General features: G+C 38.6%; 1 protein-coding gene across 3 annotated transcripts in view; it reads right to left on the reverse strand.

The window, feature by feature from the left end:
- The window catches only part of LOC136853544 (PAS domain-containing protein cky-1-like), a 283,578-nt gene that overhangs the window by 47,268 nt on the left and 214,330 nt on the right, over window positions 1–21,980 (reverse strand). Inside the window, exon 1 of one of the 3 annotated variants that reach the window (XM_067129257.1) lies at window positions 15,979–16,261. The exons of the other annotated variants lie outside the window; for them this stretch is intronic. Within the exon in view, the coding sequence (XP_066985358.1) occupies window positions 15,979–16,004 (26 nt within the window). The 5' untranslated portion in view covers window positions 16,005–16,261. Of the gene's footprint in view, window positions 1–15,978; window positions 16,262–21,980 lie in introns of those variants that run through there. 3 annotated transcript variants of the gene reach the window in all.

Here is a 21,980-nt window from a genome sequence, read left to right on the forward strand (position 1 = left end):
AATCAAATCAAAATACGAGAGGGTAAATCTCGGAGACACTAAGACGATATATATATCTTGTGAGACAGACAGAGAGAGAGAGAGAGAGAGAGAGAGAGAGAGAGAGAGAGAGAGAGAGAGAGAGAGAGAGAGAGAGAGAGGGGTTTAATATAAAATCAAATTCAAAATAAGACAGGGTAGATTTTTGTAGACACTAAGATATATATATATATATATATATATATATATATATATATATATATATATATATATATATATATATATATATATATGTATATGTATGTATGTATCACTCAATAAGAAACTTCATCTGGATAAAGTTTCTCGTCGTTATTCAAGTAATCTACATTTGTATTCCTTACAAAATAAAATAAAAAAATAATAAAACTAATACTCATTATGAAACCTTTCATCTTCTTTGCCAAATTGTCTTTGTTACTGGAGATATATAACTAAAAAAAATCAGTGAGGAAATAATGAAAACAATAATCCGATTGGATGACAATTATGACACTTCATTTTTTGAACGGACAAGTCTTTGTTAGACCGACTGACTTTCCTTTTTTGCTGTATGATGAATTGCCGCGAAGTGATTAGTTCCCATCTATCTGAAAATTGACTTGCAACCTTATCTATCGTTTCCATTCTCTCTCTCTCTCTCTCTCTCTCTCTCTCTCTCTCTCTCTCTCTCTCTCTCTCTGCTTCTCTTCAACATTCTCTGTTTCTCAAATATATTACTTTCCATCAAGTCAATTTTTTTGTATTTTATTCCGAGTTCTGCTTGTAAGCCGTTATATCCAGTCATGAAAATGAAATAGCTGTCTTTGATTAAATGAGAGAGAGAGAGAGAGAGAGAGAGAGAGAGAGAGAGAGAGATAACTGCGTCACATTCCCAAAGACCTTGATGAATACCCAACAGTTACTTTGAAACAGAAAAATTATCTGGATCAAAAAAGTACCGCAATACATAATCAAATGAAAAAAGGTTTGCCTGTAGTGCGAAGAAGACCCTGGGAGTACGAGAGAGAGAGAGAGAGAGAGAGAGAGAGAGAGAGAGAGAGAGAGAGAGATGCGAGTAGTTCTCCGCCAAGAGGTCTAGTTTTTGCTCCGCCGCTGGAACATCTACACAACAACTTCCAGTCTTCCAGTACTTGTTCAACTTCTTCCTTTTCCACAAGAGACCTGATGCCTGTGGAAGGCCTCGACGTATGACTTTTCTCTCTCTCTCTCTCTCTCTCTCTCTCTCTCTCTCTCTCTCTCTCTCTCTCTCTCTCTCTCTCTCCTTCAAACTGGGGAATCATTCCACCAATCTGCCTTTACACATATTGTCTCCATACTGGAAAGGATTTCTGTACTCTCTTTCCCTCAGTGCTACAAGTACGAACTAACATTCTCTCTCTCTCTCTCTCATCCAGGTTCTTTGTTTCTTTCTTCATCACTGCCTTAGAGCGAGGTGCCACATACCCTTTCGGAAGCGGCAGCGTTGTGTCTATGTGTCTTTGTTAGAAAAATGCAATGTCACGTGTTCTACCGTTACCTCTCCTCTGCCGTTTATGAATCCTGCGTCTGAAGCCAGTTTCTAATTTGGACGTTATTGCCTGTACAAACAGTCCTTGCACCTTGCAATAATAGCGAGAGGGAAATCCTCCATTTCACCTGGGCCTTTATTTCGTTGGCCTCTCTCGGATTGGAAAAACAAGTGTCTTCTCTCATCCTTCACCTTAAGGCACTCTGATTTAATGCCTCTTTGTTCAACTTTCTCTCTCTCTCTCTCTCTCTCTCTCTCTCTCTCTCTCTCTCTCTCTCTCTCTCTCTCATTCTGTGAGACGGCAGCACATGTTTTTTAAATGGATTGCTTTTTTTTTATCAAAAGGTAATGAAGCCTGACTTATTGGGTGAAATCTTCATACAGCAGTCTCTCTCTCTCTCTCTCTCTGTAATTCTCCTTTCTGTCAGGCTCCATTTCCCACCCACATAGCTCCCAGCCTACCTTTCCCACCGTCTCCTCTTATTCCATTTGATTCTCTACGCTCGAGTGACCCGGTGCATCTTTGCTTATGAATTGTACCACTTTCGTTGAGTAAAACAGACGTAAGTACGCACACACACGCGCACACACGCACGCACACACGTGCACACACTCACACATATGCTCGGGTACACAGGTGATCTGGGCCAAGGCAGGGCAGTGCGGGTGAGTGGGTGAAGCTTTGGGTGAGGGGTGAGTGGAGGTAGTGTGTGTGTGTGTGTGTGTGTGTGTGTGTGTGTGTGTGCGCGCGTGTGTATGTGTGTGTGGCGGATGAGTGTGAGAACCGACAGAAAGATAGCATGTACTCTGTGGCTTATGAGAGAGAGAGAGAGAGAGAGAGAGAGAGAGAGAGAGAGAGAGAGAGAGAGAGAGATTAAAGACCCAGTTGATGTTACAATAGTGGTAACCAATAATGCAATTCCTTTAACGCCAAAGTAAGTCACTGGTTACATGATTTAACCATATCACATACTTTATCTTTTCAGTTTTGTGGGTATGCCTGTACGTCTTTGTGCCTTTGTTTGAGACACACACACACACACACACACACACACACACACATATATATATATATATATATATATATATATATATATATATATATATATATATATATATATATATATATATTGAAGAGGAAGAGAGTAGATACATTATATTTACGTGCTTCTTTCAGTAGCACTTGTTTACACATTTATGTAAGTTTGTAAAATTTTCTCGTTATAGTGCACCTGTCTGAATACCTACTTTTAGAGAGAGAGAGAGAGAGAGAGAGAGAGAGAGAGAGAGAGAGAGAGAGAGAGAGTCGTTTTTCTGAACATCTTTGCATTTCCCCAGCAGCGAGGGATACAAACTGGTCTCGTGGAGAGAAGGAAGAACACTGAATATAACACCATAAATAGGCAGAACAATAGCGAAAGGGTGTGTTATGGGGCTTTTGGCTTCAAGATTGAATGGGTAACTTGAGAAACGGAGATGAGTCGAGAAACAATGGGGATGGGTCGAGTAATATGTGGCTTTTATCTTTTATTTTTTTATCTTTTTCAGCCCGAGATGCTCAGAGGTTGTTCTGTCCGAGAGCGAGAGTGAATAGGCACAGAGAGAGAGAGAGAGAGAGAGAGAGAGAGAGAGAGAGAGAGAGAGAGAGAGAGAGAGATAACAGTAAAGGCTTCGTGCGAGGTGAGAGGTGAAGGATAACACAAGATGGAATTATGGATATTGGGGCAATGGAGCGTAGTGGAATTGCTCCACACTTCTGGATGAACAAGAAGCAGATGAAATGGAAGTACAAGAGAGAGAGAGAGAGAGAGAGAGAGAGAGAGAGAGAGAGAGAGAGAGAGAGAGAGAGAGAGAGAGAGGAACGGGAAAATAAACAGAATCCGCGTGGTTTTATCTCTTCTCTTGACCATATATGATCACAAAGACAGTTCCATTAAATCCACACACACACACACACACACACAGAATATTATTTCTCTTCCTGAGACAAAGGGACTGAGACAGAGACAGTCTTCAAAAGGCTCGGCCAAAACGAGATGTAAACATCGAGGCCACCGTCTCAGGAAGCCTTGTGAAAGATGGCACGGTGAGGTCAGAGAGATGATATTCTCAGATGCTTGCTGGTGCCATCACCGCATTTTTTTGCTCGTGGTGGGTTACAAAACGGTATAATGAGTATCATACTGCCCAACTGGTGCTTTCTATACTGGCTTTTTCTAGGTTTCCTATCACAAATTATCTAAATATACTGTTTGGTTGCACCAAATGAACAAATTGGCTTACACTCAAACAATGGAATAATGAAATGCAACGTTTAGACGCCCATTCTCGCTAATGAATGCAGTTCTTTCTCTCCATCTCGCAACGGAAAGGCAAGGCTTCTGCGAGGGCGCGCAGAAACTTCATCCCTTAATATGCAGTGAATAAAATCGACTTTCCCATGAGTTGTCTTCTTTCTTTTTTTGCTCACGAGTCGAGTACCATCTGCATCCAGAAGGTGAAAGTAATCAATAAACGGTTTTACGTGGTTGTAAGGGAGAGATCTGGGAAAAAAAATCACTGGCAAACAAATTATGGATTTATGAGATGGAAGGAGGAAAATGAATAAGAGAAGTCAATAAGTGATATTAAAAGGACTGTGAAAAAAGTTCACGTCACAGAATGAAACTATTTCAGATACTGCATCTAGTTTGTTAAAAACCAACAGATCTATGTGAGCTTCTAAAGAATGGAGAGAGAGAGAGAGAGAGAGAGAGAGAGAGAGAGAGAGAGAGAGAGAGAGAGAGAGAGAGAGAGATTTACATAGCTAATCATAGACATTCCATTAAAATTGCTGGTCATTATTCCACTAAAATATGAGGTGAAACACAAAAAGCGTGGACAAGTAAAAATCATATTCTTCCATAGGTGAGCCAAACAGTAAATCTAGAAATTGCTAAATACTATCTCTCTCTTTTTCAACCCACACATAGTATTCACGGGAGTAAAGAGCATAAACCTGTCTATTTCTTTCGCCTAGTTAGTAAAAAGCTTATAATATTCAAGAGTGATTAGGAAACGCTTTGATTGTAAAGCCCTTTTCTCGTCTTCAACCTGCATCTGCATTTAAATCGTTGGTGATTAAGTGAAGTTTTAATCAGCACAATCAATAAAAACCTGTTGGGACAACTAAGAATGATGTAGCAAAATCGTTTGCTGAGAAGTAAAGAAAAGCTACGCGCAATAAAATCCACCACATAGACCTACTTTCAATTGAATTGTTAGCACAGCCCGTCCCAACCAATCTCAATCCATCGGAGAACAATGCCGTTAAGTTTAACGAGGAGCAGAGTTAACAAGCTAACTACTTAACGACCAGTTTCCTTGAGCAATCACCTCTTCCCTGACTAACGAGCAGAGGAACTACTATTATTACCCTGTCAAACGAGGGCGCAATTTTTGTGCGTCGTTAACCTACGAGATGGCGTCGTCTAATCATTTTCCTCAAATATATTCGGAAAAAAAGTAATATGACGTTAGGACGATTTAAGAGCTGCTCTGAATTCACTTTTTTGAGGGGGGGGAGGCGGGCGCAGAGGGGTTAGTTATTTATATTGAGATGACAGTGAAGTAAATCTCGTAATTTTTGTACCGGGATGATATTGATTACCCAGAAAAACAAACACGCTTATACAAATAGGAAAATCTTGCAAGATCTGCAAAACTTGATTGTTTTCACCAGACTTGAAGAAAGCAATAAAGTTTGCACCGAAACTGGTTGCCATTGTCAAAGAGAGATGTTTTTGTAGGTACAAGGGCTGGTTTTCGCTAACTTCACAAAACTCCGCTTTTTGCCGGATATATCTATTACACACACACGCATATATATATATAATATATATATATATATATATATATATATATATATATATATATATATATATATATATATATATATGTATATATATATACGTATATAAATTTCTGACTTTTGTTCATCAGTTCTATATATATATATTATATATATATATATATATATATATATATATATATATATATATATATGTGTGTGTGTGTGTGTGTGTGTGTGTGTGAAGTCAATCTACAAGGCATTCGCTTACAATGAAAACTTCCATAAAAGTGACATAAGGAAAAAATCAACAAACCGGATGCACAAAAACATACTGAATAACTCACAATGCCGATAAGTGAAAGAAAGAAGAGGCAAAGAGGAGAAAATAACAAACAAATAATGATAAAACAACAGACACTTCCACAGTGCCAGTGACAAGGAATGAGAGTCTTCTAGTACTGGGCACTGGCCACCGTGACATCGTGGTGCCCCGACAGAACGTAGGTATTAATTAAGCAGCGGTGAAACTTGAGCTACACAGACAAGAGACGCGACTCATGCCAGACCTAACGTCAGTTAATGCAGTGAGGACGTCGATTTTAACCTTCCAAAAGGAATAGTGAAAGGGGAAGTTTCCTCAGTAAGTTGAGAAATATGTCTATAATATATATATTAATTTTATTCTCTGTATTTATATCACTACAGTTATGAGAAAAATTAAACTGATATTTACATCAGGAGAGTTAGATGAAAATGAGTATTAAAAAAAAAAAAAAAAAAAAAAAAAAACTTCGGCGCAATCGAGTTTTCTGTACAGTCGCTACAGCGTATATTCAAGGCCACCGAAAACAGAGCTATCTTTCGGTGGTGTCGGTATTATGCTGTATGAGCCCCGGCCCATGAAAGTTTAGCCACGGCCTGGTGGTGGCCTATCCTATAGCGTTGCCAGAAGCACGATTATGGCTAACTTTAACATTCAATAAAATAAAAACTATTAAGTCTAGAGGGCTGCACTTTCGCATGTTTGATGATTGGAGGGTGGATGATCAACATACCAATTTGCAGCCCTCTAGCCTCAGTGGTTTTTAAGATCTGAGGGCGGACAGAAAAAGTGCGGACAGCATAAAGTGCAGACTGACAGACAAAGCCGTCCCAATAGTTTTCTTTTACAGAAAACTAAAAGTGAATGAATGAACTGAAAAGCAGAACATAATCGCTTAACACCAACCAAAAGATCAAGGTCACTGCAATTTCAAAAGGAACGCCTATTAAACTTCGGCAGAAGAAGACATAAGTGAATGATTGGGGAAACCCTCGTCAATTTACAGCTTTTCAGAATCCAGCCAATTAGGCGCACGTACCACAGTTTGTTTCCGTGATCTTTCTGAAGTTAGTTTGCTGGTGTCATCTGTCCTGCCCTGAAAGTTTATTTCCTCTTGTACGTGGTTTGTTCAAACAGCCTTCTTTTCTTACAAAAAAAAATGCCTTGTAGACATTACTTTTATTCCTCCTTTTGTTACTGAATTTCTTGAGAGAGAGAGAGAGATGAACGTTGCATTGTAACTTTTCAATGTTTAAACTTTTTCCCTTAAATAGCTTACAGAAAGAAACATCCCCACGCCAGACCAACAAAGTGCAAACCTGTAATTATAATGCTCTGTACGAGTAAACTTGACTGAGGAAAAACAGAGCTGCTCAATACAATACTGGCATTACCATAATAATCTCTTCTGTAGAGTCCATTTACCACACTAATTGTTCGATGCATTGTGCATCCCTGCTGTATGTAATTTACATCATCCCCGCCATTTCATCCTGTTTTAGTGCTCTACCGTTTCCCTGGTTCCTCACTGATTTGCATTCCTGGTGGATTGTAAGTCGTCCTTTTGATAGCTGTCGTTTAGCTATCATCAATCAACAGAAAACGGAGAATGGGACTCATAGAAAACGAATGGCTTTTAATTTGTCACTGAATTTGTTCAGGCAGACCCCGAGGCTCTTACAGATACTGAACTCGTCGCGGCTCGTTCTTTCTCTCTCTCAATTTCTCTTTAGCTCCACCTGCTCTAGAATTCTCTTGGCTCCACCTACTCTAAAATCCGGCAAAGAGAGATTAAAAAAAAAAGCCAGAAAGAGAAAACTAATTCGCCAAAATGAACAAATGAACCGGCCGGAAGAGTTGGGCATTAACACGCCGTTTGCGTAGCAGGCATCTTGTAGCCATTCGTCAAGAGGAACAAGCAACCGACTAACGGGGGAGGGGGTGTATAAAGTCTTCTCCCCCTTTCCTCCCCCACCTCTCCTCCTCCTCCTCCTCCTCCTCCTCCACTTACTCTTTCCCTCTCAAAAACACCCACATTAATATTTATGAAGACTCTAAAAAGGAAGAGGAGAGACAAAAACCAAATTGCACGAAGTCAAAACGATGAATGGGACGAAGTTAAAATTGCATGACGCTTTTGCTCAACAAAAGACGTGAAATGGAAATGGAGCTCCGGTCGGGTTAGGAGGAAGGGAAGAGACGGGGAGGGGTGGGGGAGAGAAAAGACGCAAAAGTCAGAAATAGAGTTGCAATTTGTTGAGAAAGATGAAGGGGGAGATTCCAATGATTAAGATATACTATCTTTATTTTCATTATAAAATCTGTGAGCTTTGGAGATGAACATTTAATACCATGGTAGAATGAATTATTAATGACATTATTCTTCGACCTTAACTATCAATAGAGACTATGGTAGAATGAATTAATGACAATATTCTTCGACCTTAACTGTCTATAGAAACCATGATAGAATGAATTAATGACAATATTCTTCGACCGTAACTATCTGTACAGACCATGGCAGATTGAATTAATCGAAACAAGATTCGGACCTGAGCTTTCTGGAGAGACCATGGTAGAATGAAAAATAGACAACAAATTCTTCGACCTTAACATCTGCTCTGTTTAGAATTGATAAATGAAGAGTTAAAAAACAAGATAATTGGACCTGAACGAAATGGATAACAATAATAAATAAAAAATAGCAACAAAGGCTGAAGAAAAACTGAAGTGTCATTAAGAACACTTTTCGGTTTCTAGAATAGTTATAAATCGTATGAAAAAAACTATCTTTAAGACTTTTTAAAAACTGTTTTATTGATTTTGTCTCCTCTTGTCGTCTGTGTCGTAAAGAGAGTTTTTATGAACTGCCCTACCTTAAAGGGACAGTTTTTACAAACTGTCCTGTCATTAAGAAACAGTTTTTATAAACTGTTCTATCTTCAAGAGATAGTTTTCATAAACTGTCCTGTCATTAAGAGAGTTTTTATAAACTGTCCTATCTTTAAGAGACAGTTTTTAAAAACTGTCCTATCTTTAAAAGGCAGTTTTTACAAACAGTCCTATCTTTAAGAGAGAGTTTTTATACACTGTTCTATCTTTAAGAGACAGTTTTTACAAACTGTCCTGTCATTAAGAGAGCTTTTATAAACTCTTTTATCTTTAAGGGACAGTTTTTATAAACTGTCCTATATTTAAGAGACAGTTTTTATAAACTGTCCCGTCTTTATAAACTCTCCTATCTTTACGAGACAGCTTTTAAAAACAACCCCATCTTTAAGAGACAGTTTTTATAAACTCTCCTATCTTTAAGACACAGTCTAACCTGTCTGCCAGACACGCCGGAGTGAATACGAAGGGAGAAAAATAAAAAAAAATTCACGAACAACATCTCACCATCGACTGCTACATGAAGTCCGCCTTGGAACCCGACCTCAAACAATGAATTACGAAGATGAGGACAGGGTTTGGCGAGCAAAGGGCTGCCCACAGACAGTAAACATCAGATCAACATTTCTACATGAGGCATCCCGAATGCCTCCGCCGGCAATGACGGACGTTTAGAGTCCCATCAAAGCATTAAGAGTCCCATCAATGTCTTTTTATTAGCTATTATGGAATGGGGGGAGGGACCCGACCCACCCATCACACACCATCACCAACGCTCGCCTCTCGACAATGAAGTGTCGCTGTTGGGAGCATTCCCTTCATTTGCCAATAGGAAATACGGAGATATGCACTTTAGAACCGCAGCTAAAACAACAATGGTAGTAATATAGATGATGATGATGATGATAATACTAATAATAATTAAGATGATGATGATAATAGTACTGCACTGCTGACAGAAAAGGGGCTACACTTTGAGTGAAAGTATAACCGACTGTACTTTTGCAGAATAGCAATCAAAATAAATTTGCATCTGCAAGGATATTTTCCAATCAGCTCTCTTTATTTTAAATTGAGAAAGATTGAATAATACGGAACCTGAATTAGAATGACTACAGAAACAGAATACAAAAAATCACTCATTTCCAGCGGTAACCTAAATCACGTAACACCCATCAGGCTATCACATCACACAGTTACTTCTCATTCATATAACTTACCCTCCTTTAAAAAGCAGAGTGCCGTTCCTTAATACCTGGATTCGAAAGGCACAAGCCTTACCAGATGAAAGAAAAAGAACATAATAAGTTTATGAATATCGATAAAAACAACAGAGGGAAAAGCAATTAAAATATATATAACTGAGGGCCACAATGCAAAAAAAAGAACAATAATAGAAAACAAGATATATTAGAAAAATCATACAATAATAAAAAGCGCACCATAGATTTCTACTAAGAGAGGATACCATGATGCTGATAACAGCCTTAAGAGAGAGAGAGAGAGAGAGAGAGAGAGAGAGAAGAGAGAGAGAGAGAGAGAGAGAGAGAGAGAGAGAGAGAGAGAGAGAGAGAGAGAGAGAGAGGGTGCAATCAGGGAGATTAAACCCAGACCATTAAGGAGTAAAAGAGACCACAGCCGAAATCGTTTGCAAACGCTTTAGCTCCCGACTGTGTACTACTGGCTATGCAAAAACATGCTAATGCTCCGGATGGTACCCTGTGTTCCCACATACATCTTCGGCTAGACATGAACAAGAGGCCAAGGCAGTAGAGAGAGAGAGAGAGAGAGAGAGAGAGAGAGAGAGAGAGAGAGAGAGAGAGAGAGAATACGAAAATAAAAAAAAGAGGTTTTACCGATTGGAGAAGAAGATAAATTGAGAGATCGAAGAGGTTTTTGTAATAGGGTTTTGTCAAAAGAGATAAATCGAGGTAAAGCAAAGGAAAACAGAACTAAACAATATGAGAGCGCGGATGAAGAGGGATGAAAGAAGCAGAAACCAAAACCGGTCCAAAAATTACCAAGAAGAAATACGACAAGGTACCTGACTGTAGGAAACACGTTGATTATAAAAGACAAATAACAAAAAAACATAGGGCGAGAATTGTTTTTCTCTCCCTAATTGTTAACTGCAGTATGTACTTAAGAAAAAATAACAGAGAGAGAGAGAGAGAGAGAGAGAGAGAGAGAGAGAGAGAGAGAGAGAGAGAGAGAGAGAGAGAGAGAGAGAGAGAGAATGTGGCACACGTGAAAGGTCATCTAATTAATCCTCCAATGAGAACACAGCAAAGCATCATCCTGAACCAACTGTATGTCTTCCACTAGTCATTCATTTCCATCGAAGGGATTCCTCACACATCATCACATTCGGCGGGAGAGAACTGTAGCCTTCGAAAGGTCTTCTAGTCCGTACATCTCTACCCCGAGGGTGCGTTCTACTGGTGTCAAACCAGTTTGTTCGGCTCGGTGCATTTCACTTGGTCAAATTTAGGGCTTGGAGATGATGCTAAAAAATAGTGACACGTGTTTGGTGCGCTCTGTTGTCGGAACCAGAAAGGAAGTGGAATTGATAATACTGAAAGACCATTACTATTTTCGGAGTTAATTTTAAAAGATAAGTCAGGAAAAGAGGAAGATACATCTCTCTAAATGCTCTCTTCTGTATTGACGTCAGATGAATGCGCATATATATATATATATATATATATATATATATATATATATATATATATATATATATATATATATATATATATTTTTTTTATTTTTTCTCTGCCATGACCTTCTATACCCAAACTGAGGCACACTGCAGTTGACTAATTACCAGGTAACCATTCATTGCACAAAGGATTTTTCAGAAAACCGATCTAAGGCGTCCCCTGGGATCGATATTTGGACTTGTAACCGCCACTGAATAAAAGCTCTTCAAGTATTCATAGCGAGAGTGAGATTCCATTCGGTTGAGTTCACGCAATGTACCTTTTGTACATCACATTATGAGAAATATTTGAGCGTAACGACCAAGAAATATCTGAACACCCGGATTACTGATAAATAATTGCTGTTTATATTTGTAGAATTTTTTCTTTTTGACTTCAACCAAAGACGAAGGTCAGAGAACGACCCAACGTAGAAGAAATCTATCAATGTTAAGCCTTCTTCCGTATGGTTGGCGGACTGGGACTTCAAAAGAAGACGACGACAGAACTAAAAATAAAAGCTACAGACCTTACGAGGTCAAAGCATATGCATTTGTTGTACGTTATTAGGTGTAGCAATACAATGCAAGAACACTCGAGGCTACGGCAAATGACATAGGAAGAGATTTCATCAAGGAATCCGGATTTGATGCTGTTCTCGCTTGCGCGTGCGCGCACGCGCAGTAAGGCCACTTTTTTTTTTTTCAAGCTTTGGATGATCTCTTCCAACCAGCCTTCCCATCCCATGCCTTCGTCTCTCTCCCCACCCTCCCCCACCCCTTAAACCAGACAAAACCTTCTCAATTCCAGTTTCCTCTTCTTTTTCAAATATATTTTCACTAGCTCCTCCATTTCTTCCGTTTTCTTGTTTCAGATCTTTATTATGAGATTGACTCATAGATGACTCCTCATCCTTCGCCTTCTCACCCCCTTCTTCCCATCCTTCTATCCTTTCCACCTCATCCCTTTCGCTTCCCGGATCACCACCAGGATGAAACGGAACGGTTACGCAACAGGAAGTAGGATTTGAGCTGGCGCTTTCAGGACATGCATTTTGGATGGGTCAGCTGAATCTTTATGCGGCAAGACTTTGAGAGCCTCTCTCTCTGTCTCTGTCTCTCTCTCTCTCTCTCTCTCTCCATCAAGAGACTGGTAATGTCTCGTCACGTTCATTTAGCCTTAAAATAACTAGCTGGTCATTTATACACACACACGTTATATATATATATATATATATATATATATATATATATATATATATATATATATATATATATATATATATATATATATATATATAGTAGTTGTGACTTAAAATGATTTATGCTAGGATGAGGTAAAGTCAGAAATTGCCGTCGTCCTCATCACTTAATAAATGATGAGTGATAAATGTTCAATGAAAAATGTTCATATTCAGATAAAGAATGCAAGGTATACTTCAGTATGTGTCTACCACTGCAACAGAATAATCATTCATATCATCATCATTACTGCTACTGCTACCACTAATACTATTACATTGGCAGTGTTAGTAATAGTCATAGCAGACGTAATAATACTGAATATAAAATGGGTACTTTTGTATAAGCTTCTCGATACTTTTTGAAAACGAATAAATCATCAAGTTGATCACTCCAACGGCGAGGGCATGTATGTATGTATGTATGTATGTATGTATGTATGTATGTATGTATGTAAATGAAACGAAACGGCCGTCAGTCCTAGTAATATGACGTCACCATATGGGCTTAAATCAAAGTTCTGACGTCATCGAAGAGGTAGCTATTATTATTATAAAAATTAAATTTAAAATAGCTGAGCTCTCTCTGAATTTTCGAAATACCATTATAAATTGCACGCATTCCATTCGTTGTACAATTTCTTAAGAATCCAAACTGTCAACTCTCTCTCTCTCTCAAGAAAGAAAGAAACGATGATATAAACTGGATTAAATTTATTTTTTTGCAAACCAATAATTATTAAAAAGCAATGAACAGGGAAGAACTGGCAAAACTTAAAGACAAGAGTTTACTTTTGGATAAATAAAGATTTAAAAATAAGGTACTGAGTTAAAAAAATTATCCCGCTTAAAAAATAAGTAAATCAGATTTTTATCAAAATTACCAGTAAACAATTGTCTGGAAGCATAGAACGGATAAAATCAGACTCATAAACAGTAAATAAAAATACTAAATCTCCCTGAAAATTAACAAATGAAAACTAAGTTATATTTTTCATCAATTACTCGCGTAATGGACTTGGGGGGGAGGGGGAGGCGATGGAGGTGAAGTTACCCACTCCTTCCTATCGTCCTTGTGGATCGTGACCCACACCCACACACCACACCGCCAGGATATTAGACCATCACGCCCACAACCACGCCCACAGCCATCATTCAAAGTAACGGTGTTGCCATGGGAACGAAATCACTACTGGCCCACGATCTCAAACTATGCAGTTGGTTATGAAAAAAGAATGAGATACAGAAAGACGGAACAAGAGAGAGAGAGAGAGAGAGAGAGAGAGAGAGAGAGGGTAAAATTATAAAATGTTTTTCATCTAAATCCCTGCAATCATCGTTACCAGCCTCATCAGATTTTTCTAACAAAGAACACAACCTCATCAATCTCTCTCTCTCTCTCTCTCTCTCTCTTCCCTCCTTTCCCTCGCCTCTTTCCTTCCTCCCAGCCATAATCAGCGTCAAGCCAATCACACACCTCGTTAGCAGAGTGATTAAATGTCAATCGAGTGTCTGCCACATTGTATGGCTTAAACGATTTCAAATTACGAGGTAAATTGAACTTCGGTTAACGAGTGAAAACTTCGCAGAGAAGGGCAGAGCGAAGGCTGTAAAGGTAGAAAATAAATCATTTGGAAATGTAAGTTAATGGAGAATGGCAGAAAAATCGTAAAACAACAAGAACATAAGATTCCAGAACATAATTAGAATGACAGATCTAGTGAGGAATTGACATTTAACTGCAACATTAATATCAAGGTACTTTTGGAGGCATGGCAGGAACTGCGACCCTCTCATTCAAGATGGATGGATCAAATGCTCATCTACTAAAGTTTCTAATGGATTAAAAGAGGTTTCCTCATTTTGTTTTTTTTCTAGAGTGCTGCTCAAGGAGCAAGAGCTATGCTGACGCAATACAACTTTAAACAAGGAAATATGTTATCACTTTTCCAAAAATGTTTTATATAACTTTGCTTCTGGTACCAAAATTTTTATACATGCAGTCGCTCAGTTGAATGGCCGGGGACCGAACTTGAAAGACGGTTTAAGGGGAAAAGGATGGCTTGGAAATAGCACCATTAAAGTTAAAAAAATGGACCTGTGTACTTTTTAACATAACATTATTCATGAGAAATCATCAGTCAAAGAGAAAATGACTGTTAATGTTAGGTAATTATGAATGGGAGGGGTGTCCTGCTTTACTATTTGAAATTCTAATTTTTAAAAGAAATGTGCACTTACAATAGCCCTATACAATCCTGCTACATTCCCCTATTTAAAAAAATACAATAATTGGGAGGAGCAGTATGCATACATTCACTCATATTAAAACATGAATATATGCATGACTGCATTATATTTATATATATATATATATATATATATATATATATATATATATATATATATATATATATATATATATAAAAGAAGACTCTGAAACATATCTTTTAGAACATCTTGGCTCTTGTTGATGCAACTAAGTGTAAGAAAGTATTAACAATTCTTCTTCTAAGTTTAATCCCTGGTCGGGGTCGCCGTATTTGTTGAGCTTTTCCAGGAGTAAGCAGTTATTAACAGTACAAAAAGTATTTCCATATTAACTTTCATACGCAGGTTACTGATGGAAAATAAATAAAATAAATAGAATAAATATACTTTCCAGAAAGGTGGTGCTATCTATTTTTCTTTCTTTAATCTCTTACTTCCCTATCTTAGTTCACGTTATTGCCTGGCATAGCCCCTCACCCCAGCCCCAGAATTTTGCTGATTGACATGCCAGTCTCGTTTAATCAACTAAATTGTGGTAGTTAAAGGACTAGTCAGTCCAGAAGATATCCATCTAAATGGCATTGAGGTCTCCACCAGTAATGTGATATTCATGGTTCACATTTTGCAACAATTGGTGGAGACCTCAATGCCATTCAGATAAATATCTTATGAACTGAGTGTCACTCATTCTAATTATTGCAATAAACATGGAGAAAGTGCCTAGTTCTCCTTTACTAATAACATTTACGATTCCTCAACAATATAAAAATATATGCATCTAAGAAGAAAAAGAGATTATCAAATGAAATAGGGTTTTCTCCAATGGAAAGTCAGCAACACGTATTCAGGCACTCAGACGCATTGGTGAAAAACGAACTAACTATAACAAAATGAACAGAGAGGATAAAACTAATAAAACGTTCGAATAAAGAGAATAAGGACACATCAGATTAAATATATCAAGATTATCTAAAAGTGTTGAAAAGATGCTAACATAATGCCAAACGTAACATGTACCCAACAGGAGGTGCCTTGCTAAAGCAGTTTAAAAACTCTTTCCATTAACACAAGGCAAAGCAAATACAAGAAAAACTGCATGTGCGTTGCTTAGTTAAGAAGAGGGAAAAATTCCCGAAAACACATAAAAATTCTCAGAATGTCACTGACATAACCAACTCCCAGTACAATGCTCCTTACCTGCACATTTGTATAATTTCCTGCATTTGGGAAGATTGTGAATGAAACACCGTGTCCTTCAATGCCGTTACTATGGAAACCGAACAGTATATGCAACGAGTCCGTTTACTGTCACGAAATGTCCCAGTGATCTATTCCATGTGAGAGAGCCGAGGAGGGAGTCTGTCACTAAAGACACAGGTGTGCGATTCTCTCTCTCTCTCTCAGGGGTTACCCTTATGTCCCAGTTCGTGTCTCTTCGACAGGCAACTCGTGCACACACCTCACAGGTTCATGTAGCACTGATTCCCTCTGCTCCATTACTCCCTGAAGTACCTTAACCCCGCCCTGGGTATGCCCTTCCCGGAGCCCCATTGGCTGACAGGTGTTCATCCTGTCTTCCCGATTGGCAGAAAGGCCCCGGGGGGAGGAGTCTCGGCCACAGGAAACTCGCCGCCTATTTTTAGTGCTTGGGACGACTTTGACAGTCTGACCTGACATGTGACGTGGGCATCATCAACCATGGATCGGGAATGAAGTTGTATAACATGCTACGGCGGGTTATTCACTCGCGTTCATTCATTGCTTCCTGTCATTCCGGACAGAATAGCAGAGAGGTTGGGAAGATAGAATGGGGTTGAGAAGGGTTGGTTGGCTGGTGGGTGGGTGCGTTGGGGGGGGAGTTGACTGGGATAAGGTATTAAATGTGGATTTAGGAGGAGGTAGAGGGAGACTAGAACTATTGAAAGAATCAAGAACAGTCACCTGATGCCGAGAGAAAGAAAGAAAAGGAGGTGGGAGAAACACCGACCTTCGATATTTTAAAATACTTAATCTTTGACCTTTTTCCCAGGGAAGTTGAAAGTCTCATCTCTCTCTCTCTCTCTCTCTCTCTCTCTCTCTCTCTCTCTCTCTCTCTCTCTCTCTCTCTCTCTCTCTCTCTCTCCTCGTGATTTTAGTATCTTCTCTGTCATTCCACTACACGATCAATTCACAACTCGTCTGGATAATGAGTCTTTCTGTATACCCTGCCATTTCTCAAATTTCCCATTGTCTGGATATTATCGTTTGTTCAACCACATATTCTTTTGTCTTTTAATTTATCTCTCTCTCTCTCTCTGTCTCACACATACACACACACATGCCTTTTCTTCATCCTCCCAGTTGGTCCTCCTCCTCCTCCTCCTCCGATTCCTCCTCCTCCTTCTCGTTTTCATCTCCCTACAAACCTAAATTCTCTTTTCTGCACATGGCAAAGTTGTGCAACCTGGATCTGTATGATGAACACCCACTCACCCCAAGGCAAATCAAAAAGCTCTCCACATAGGCAAGAATTTCAACTGAAATTACTCACAGTTTCATCTTCAGGAATATTATTCATGTCAATGTAAAAGAAATGGGCTTCCAAGGTTACAAAAAGGAAAAAAAATCTCTGCCGAAGTTTCCTTCCATTTCTGAGCCAACTTTAATATTTTCAGAATTTATAGTTATCGATAATCTGCAACAATTCTATTTAACTTTAAGGTCACTAGTCTTCAACATTTCTTTTAAAATACTGTAAATAACTTGTAACAATTACTGAACTCAAAGTTTTTCGATTAAGGTACACGAGGCATATTTGGAAAAAATAAATTACTGGCATCGTAATTTTTCACAAACAAAGCCAGTTTCATTTAAATTATTCTTGGTTTTAACAGCAGTCATATTACCAGTGCTCTCACACCAGCATGACACAGTCAAGGATCATCATAGGGACTAGAGAGGCCCTGCAGGAACCTTTCCTTGAAACTATTTATCTTGAGAGGATGTAGGGTTTCACTGATTGACGTGAATAAAGTAAAACTATCATATGAGTAAAGGAATGATTAAGAAGGCAATTCTGTAATCATTTTAGAACTGCACTGGAATGAAGAACCTGACTATTTGGAAAAGATAGTGGTAGTTCGTGAGAGAAGAAAAGCTCTGAATGGACTCATCGTCGTGTTGCTCATTTAGGAAAGCAAAAATATGAAGACATGACTCACTGGCAATCAGATGACAAAAACAGGGAAAATTAAGAGGAAAGAACTTGATGATGGAAAAAAGCAAGACAAAACCTATAAAGACAATGTTCTTCCGACGAATGTACACCGAAACGTGAAAAAAAGAATGAAGGGGAGATAAAAACAAGCTATGTCGCAAGACCGATTTGTCAGTTTGCAATGAGAGAGAGAAGAGAAACAATCCCCGAACTGACCACCTGCCCCTATTCCTTTCATGTACCTACGCAGGGCCCATCAACTTCTCCATGCCGTCTATCCTAGATGACCAGAACCGTCCTATTAGAATCAGAACCACATGGGGGCATAAGGCATAATTTGGCAGGTAAATTGGCAGGTGTGGTGTTGATGGCATAGCTGTAATGCTCACGTTTGTCCCAGCCACCAACGCCAGTGACAGGGTGGTGTCACTGAACCACCACTTAAGGATTCCTCCCAATGGATATCCCATTCTCTCTCTCTCTCTCTCTCTCTCTCTCTCTCTCTCTCTCTCTCTCTCTCTCTCTCTCTCTCTCTCTCTCTCTCTCCTGTAATCGTGTCTCATTATGACAGTCATTCTTGCAACTATTATTAATTTATTAATTTCTTGTTCGTGTTAGATCTCGGACTTTCTCAATTTCTTCCAGTAAAAATTCATAACATCCATTTTTCTCACACGTTCTGGATGTTTACTTTTTCGAAGTCACTCCTGATAGAGTGAATAAACACAGGCATTACCAAGGATGCAGACATGAAGAAACTGAAAAAAAGTGCTATCCAGATGAAGCAATGAAGACAGAAAATCACACAGCAGGGCTCAATCACATCAATACATTAATGTCAAATTTCCCCTTAAAACTATACATCACAGTCTTTCTTTCACTTCCTTCTCTTACAAAGGGCGAACTCGATTCGGGCTGCTTTGTCCGTCTCGGTTTCCCCACCATAAAAAAACAACAGTTAAGGATCGCGTTGTCCGACGGAGTTCAGAGGGCATGACCTGGCCAGTTATGCACAAGTCCTGATGGGAAACACCAAGTTACACTCTCTGCAGGTCCCCTGGGCAGAGGCTGACGAGGTAGAATACATTAGCTGGATATAAATCCTCTCATTCTGACTAAGAGACGCCATGCAGGTGAACAAATGCTTACAGGGAAAATCTCTCTCTCTCTCTCTCTCTCTCTCTCTCTCTCTCTCTCTCTCTCTCTCTCTCTCACAATGTTTACGTGTGCGAGTTCTTCTGGCATAGGTTATCTCTATGCATATCCTGTTTATATGATATATATATATATATATATATATATATATATATATATATATATATATATATATATATATATATGTACATATATATTTATATATGCATGCATACGCCCACGTGTGTACACTATGAAAAGCGTCAAATGAAAACATTAAATCTGTGTAAAGTTCGCTATCTGAACCTTCCTTCACACGCTAAAACAAGTAACAGGTAAAGACCAATGAATCTGTACCCCGAAGGTAACTCATCTTCCAGCGGCCGCCTGGAACACCAACTCATCTTCCAGTCGTCTGGAGCAGAAGAAGAAGAAGAAGAAAAAGAAGAAGTAGAAGAGGTAGCGGCAACAGTCATAAGAACGTGGGAACCAGGGTCCAGCGAGAGAAAGAAAGAAAGAAAGAAAGAAAAAAGAATCTAGTGCCCAGAACCTGTGTGTGTGTGTGTGCAATATGCAGATGCCCGATGCCAAGGTTGCAAGAGGTGATGGATGACTCGCCCGCCGCTCTGGACACAGCATGGATAGGTTACAGAGCTCGAGTTGTTGATTGCCCAAAGGTCGGGACCGAAGAGATGCTTGGTCTCAAGTTCCTGTTGATGTTCCTGTCCCTCCTTTTGTTTCTTCTCGCTCCCACTTCCAACTCTCCTCTGTTCTGTGTCCTTAGTGTGTTTTGTTTTGTTTTCGTCTTTCTGTCTTTTATTCATCATCATCTGCTTCTTGTTCTTCTATACCTGTCAATTTCCTCTTCCTTTTCTGCCTCTTGATTTCCTTCAGTTCTTGCTTCGTTTCGTTTTGCTTGCATCTTTCTATCTTTTATTCATCTTCTGCTTATTGCTTTTCTTGACCTGTCGATTCCTCTTCTTATTCTCCTTCTCGTTTTTTTTCTTTTCTTTGTTTCTCACGTTACCGTCCTTCTTGGCCTTCCTTTCGCCAATCTTCTTCGACTCCTTTTACGTCTTCCTTTAAGGTTTTTAAAATAACTGTCTACTTTGCATATATATCCGACTGCGTTCCGTTATTCAGGATTTACCGGCTGTTGTTCACACTCTTCTGAATGCATTATGAATCGATGTTTCCATCTTGTCTCTACTGTTAGCTTGGCACCTTGGTTTTCTCCTCTCTCTCTTTTTTTTTAAAGGGTTCTTGCTTTTGTTTTCCACAATTTCCTTTCGTGTTTGAAAATACTCTCTCACTGAGGTAAATATCTTCTGTCGCTAACTGCGTTTCCCTTTGTGTGGAGACTAATTTTTACAATAAGTTTTCGATGATTGCAAGGTTAGTTTTCCTGTTGTTTTGTCAGTTTTCCTTTTGTTTCATCAGAAGTTGTTTCTCTTTAAGGTCATTTTTCATTACTTCTAGAATCAGTTCCTCTTCGTTTTCTGAGAGTTTTCCCTTTGTTTAGAATTATCTCTCATTCGTTTTAAAGGTCCTTTTCCTTAATTTAACTTTCTCCCTGCTGTTTTCAAGTTCGCTCGTTCCTCTTTGCACGGAAATAAATCCACCTTTGATAAATCCGTTTTTGATACATTTGAGTTTTCTTTTTAAATAAAGTTTTCCTCTTTTAAGATATTTTTCCTATTTATTTTCCATTTTTCGCTAAAACTCATTTCATTTTTTAAAGTTATTTTCTTTTCGATTAAAAGCAATCTTTCTCTTTGATAAGTTTATATCTCCTCTGAACAAAATAATCCTTTCCTTTCTACTAATTTAAGTTTCTGTGAGTTTTAAGGCAAGTTTTTCTACTTCCCTTGTTGTTCGGTACTTTTTGTTTTAATCCAGTCGACATTAATTCATATATATGAAATCAGCTTTCTCACTAACTTGAAGCAAGTTTCCTCTTTGTTTTCAACTTACAACTGTTCATTATTTTAAAAGTAGTGTCATCTATCTTTCAAACGGCGAAGCCTGTTTTTCTTTATTTTTTTTTTTTTTTACTCTGGGTTTTCCTTTGTTCCAGTTTCACATTCTACTTTCACAAATATATCGAATTTACCATTCTTTACTGATAACAAGATGACAAGTAATTCCTGCGAAAAACATCTTCCAGCTGGTTTTAATTTTACTTCTTTTTCTAATGCTATGGTACCCAACCTTACGGAACCCCAAATGAAAGCCCTTCTCTGCCCTGCTGGTAAAAAAAGAGAGGAGTTCTTCATTGGATTACTTTCTCTTTTTACTTCCCACTTGGCCTACTACTGCGTATCATCTTCGGATGGAGGGTCTTGGGACTTCGCACACAGTTTTTGGGGTTTCTACGCTTTACTAATTCTCGGGGTTTCAGTTTTGGTATCTCTCTGAGAGGTTGCTAAATCACCATCTGGGTTCTATGACTTATCTCCCGTTTTCTGTTCGATATTGGTTAAGGCAGTTTTTCAGCTTCATTTCAGAGTTTATCTGTTATGAGTTTCTGTATGGAGTTTATTTACAAAACATAATGATCGCTCTCTCTCTCTGTTTGTTTTTGTTCTCAGTTTTCCAGGGTGGGTCTTTTTATTATATTCTTTCATCTAAAAATTAAAAATTTATGACTGAAGGATTTTCTTTGCAGCTGGTTTCTGCTGGATGAATTTTGCTGCATATATTTGCACCTGAAGGTCAAACTGTCCACAACAACATAATATAAAATATGAAAGGCGAAGAAAGTCTACATAAACAAATCGTACAAAAGACAGCAATATATATGTCAGGTATATACGTAGTCATATAAATGCGGACTTGCATAAATCTAACAGTACTGGGAGGAATAAAC

The sequence above is a fragment of the Macrobrachium rosenbergii genome, chromosome 27 (genome assembly GCF_040412425.1).
Source record: "Macrobrachium rosenbergii isolate ZJJX-2024 chromosome 27, ASM4041242v1, whole genome shotgun sequence".
Lineage (NCBI taxonomy): Eukaryota > Metazoa > Arthropoda > Malacostraca > Decapoda > Palaemonidae > Macrobrachium > Macrobrachium rosenbergii.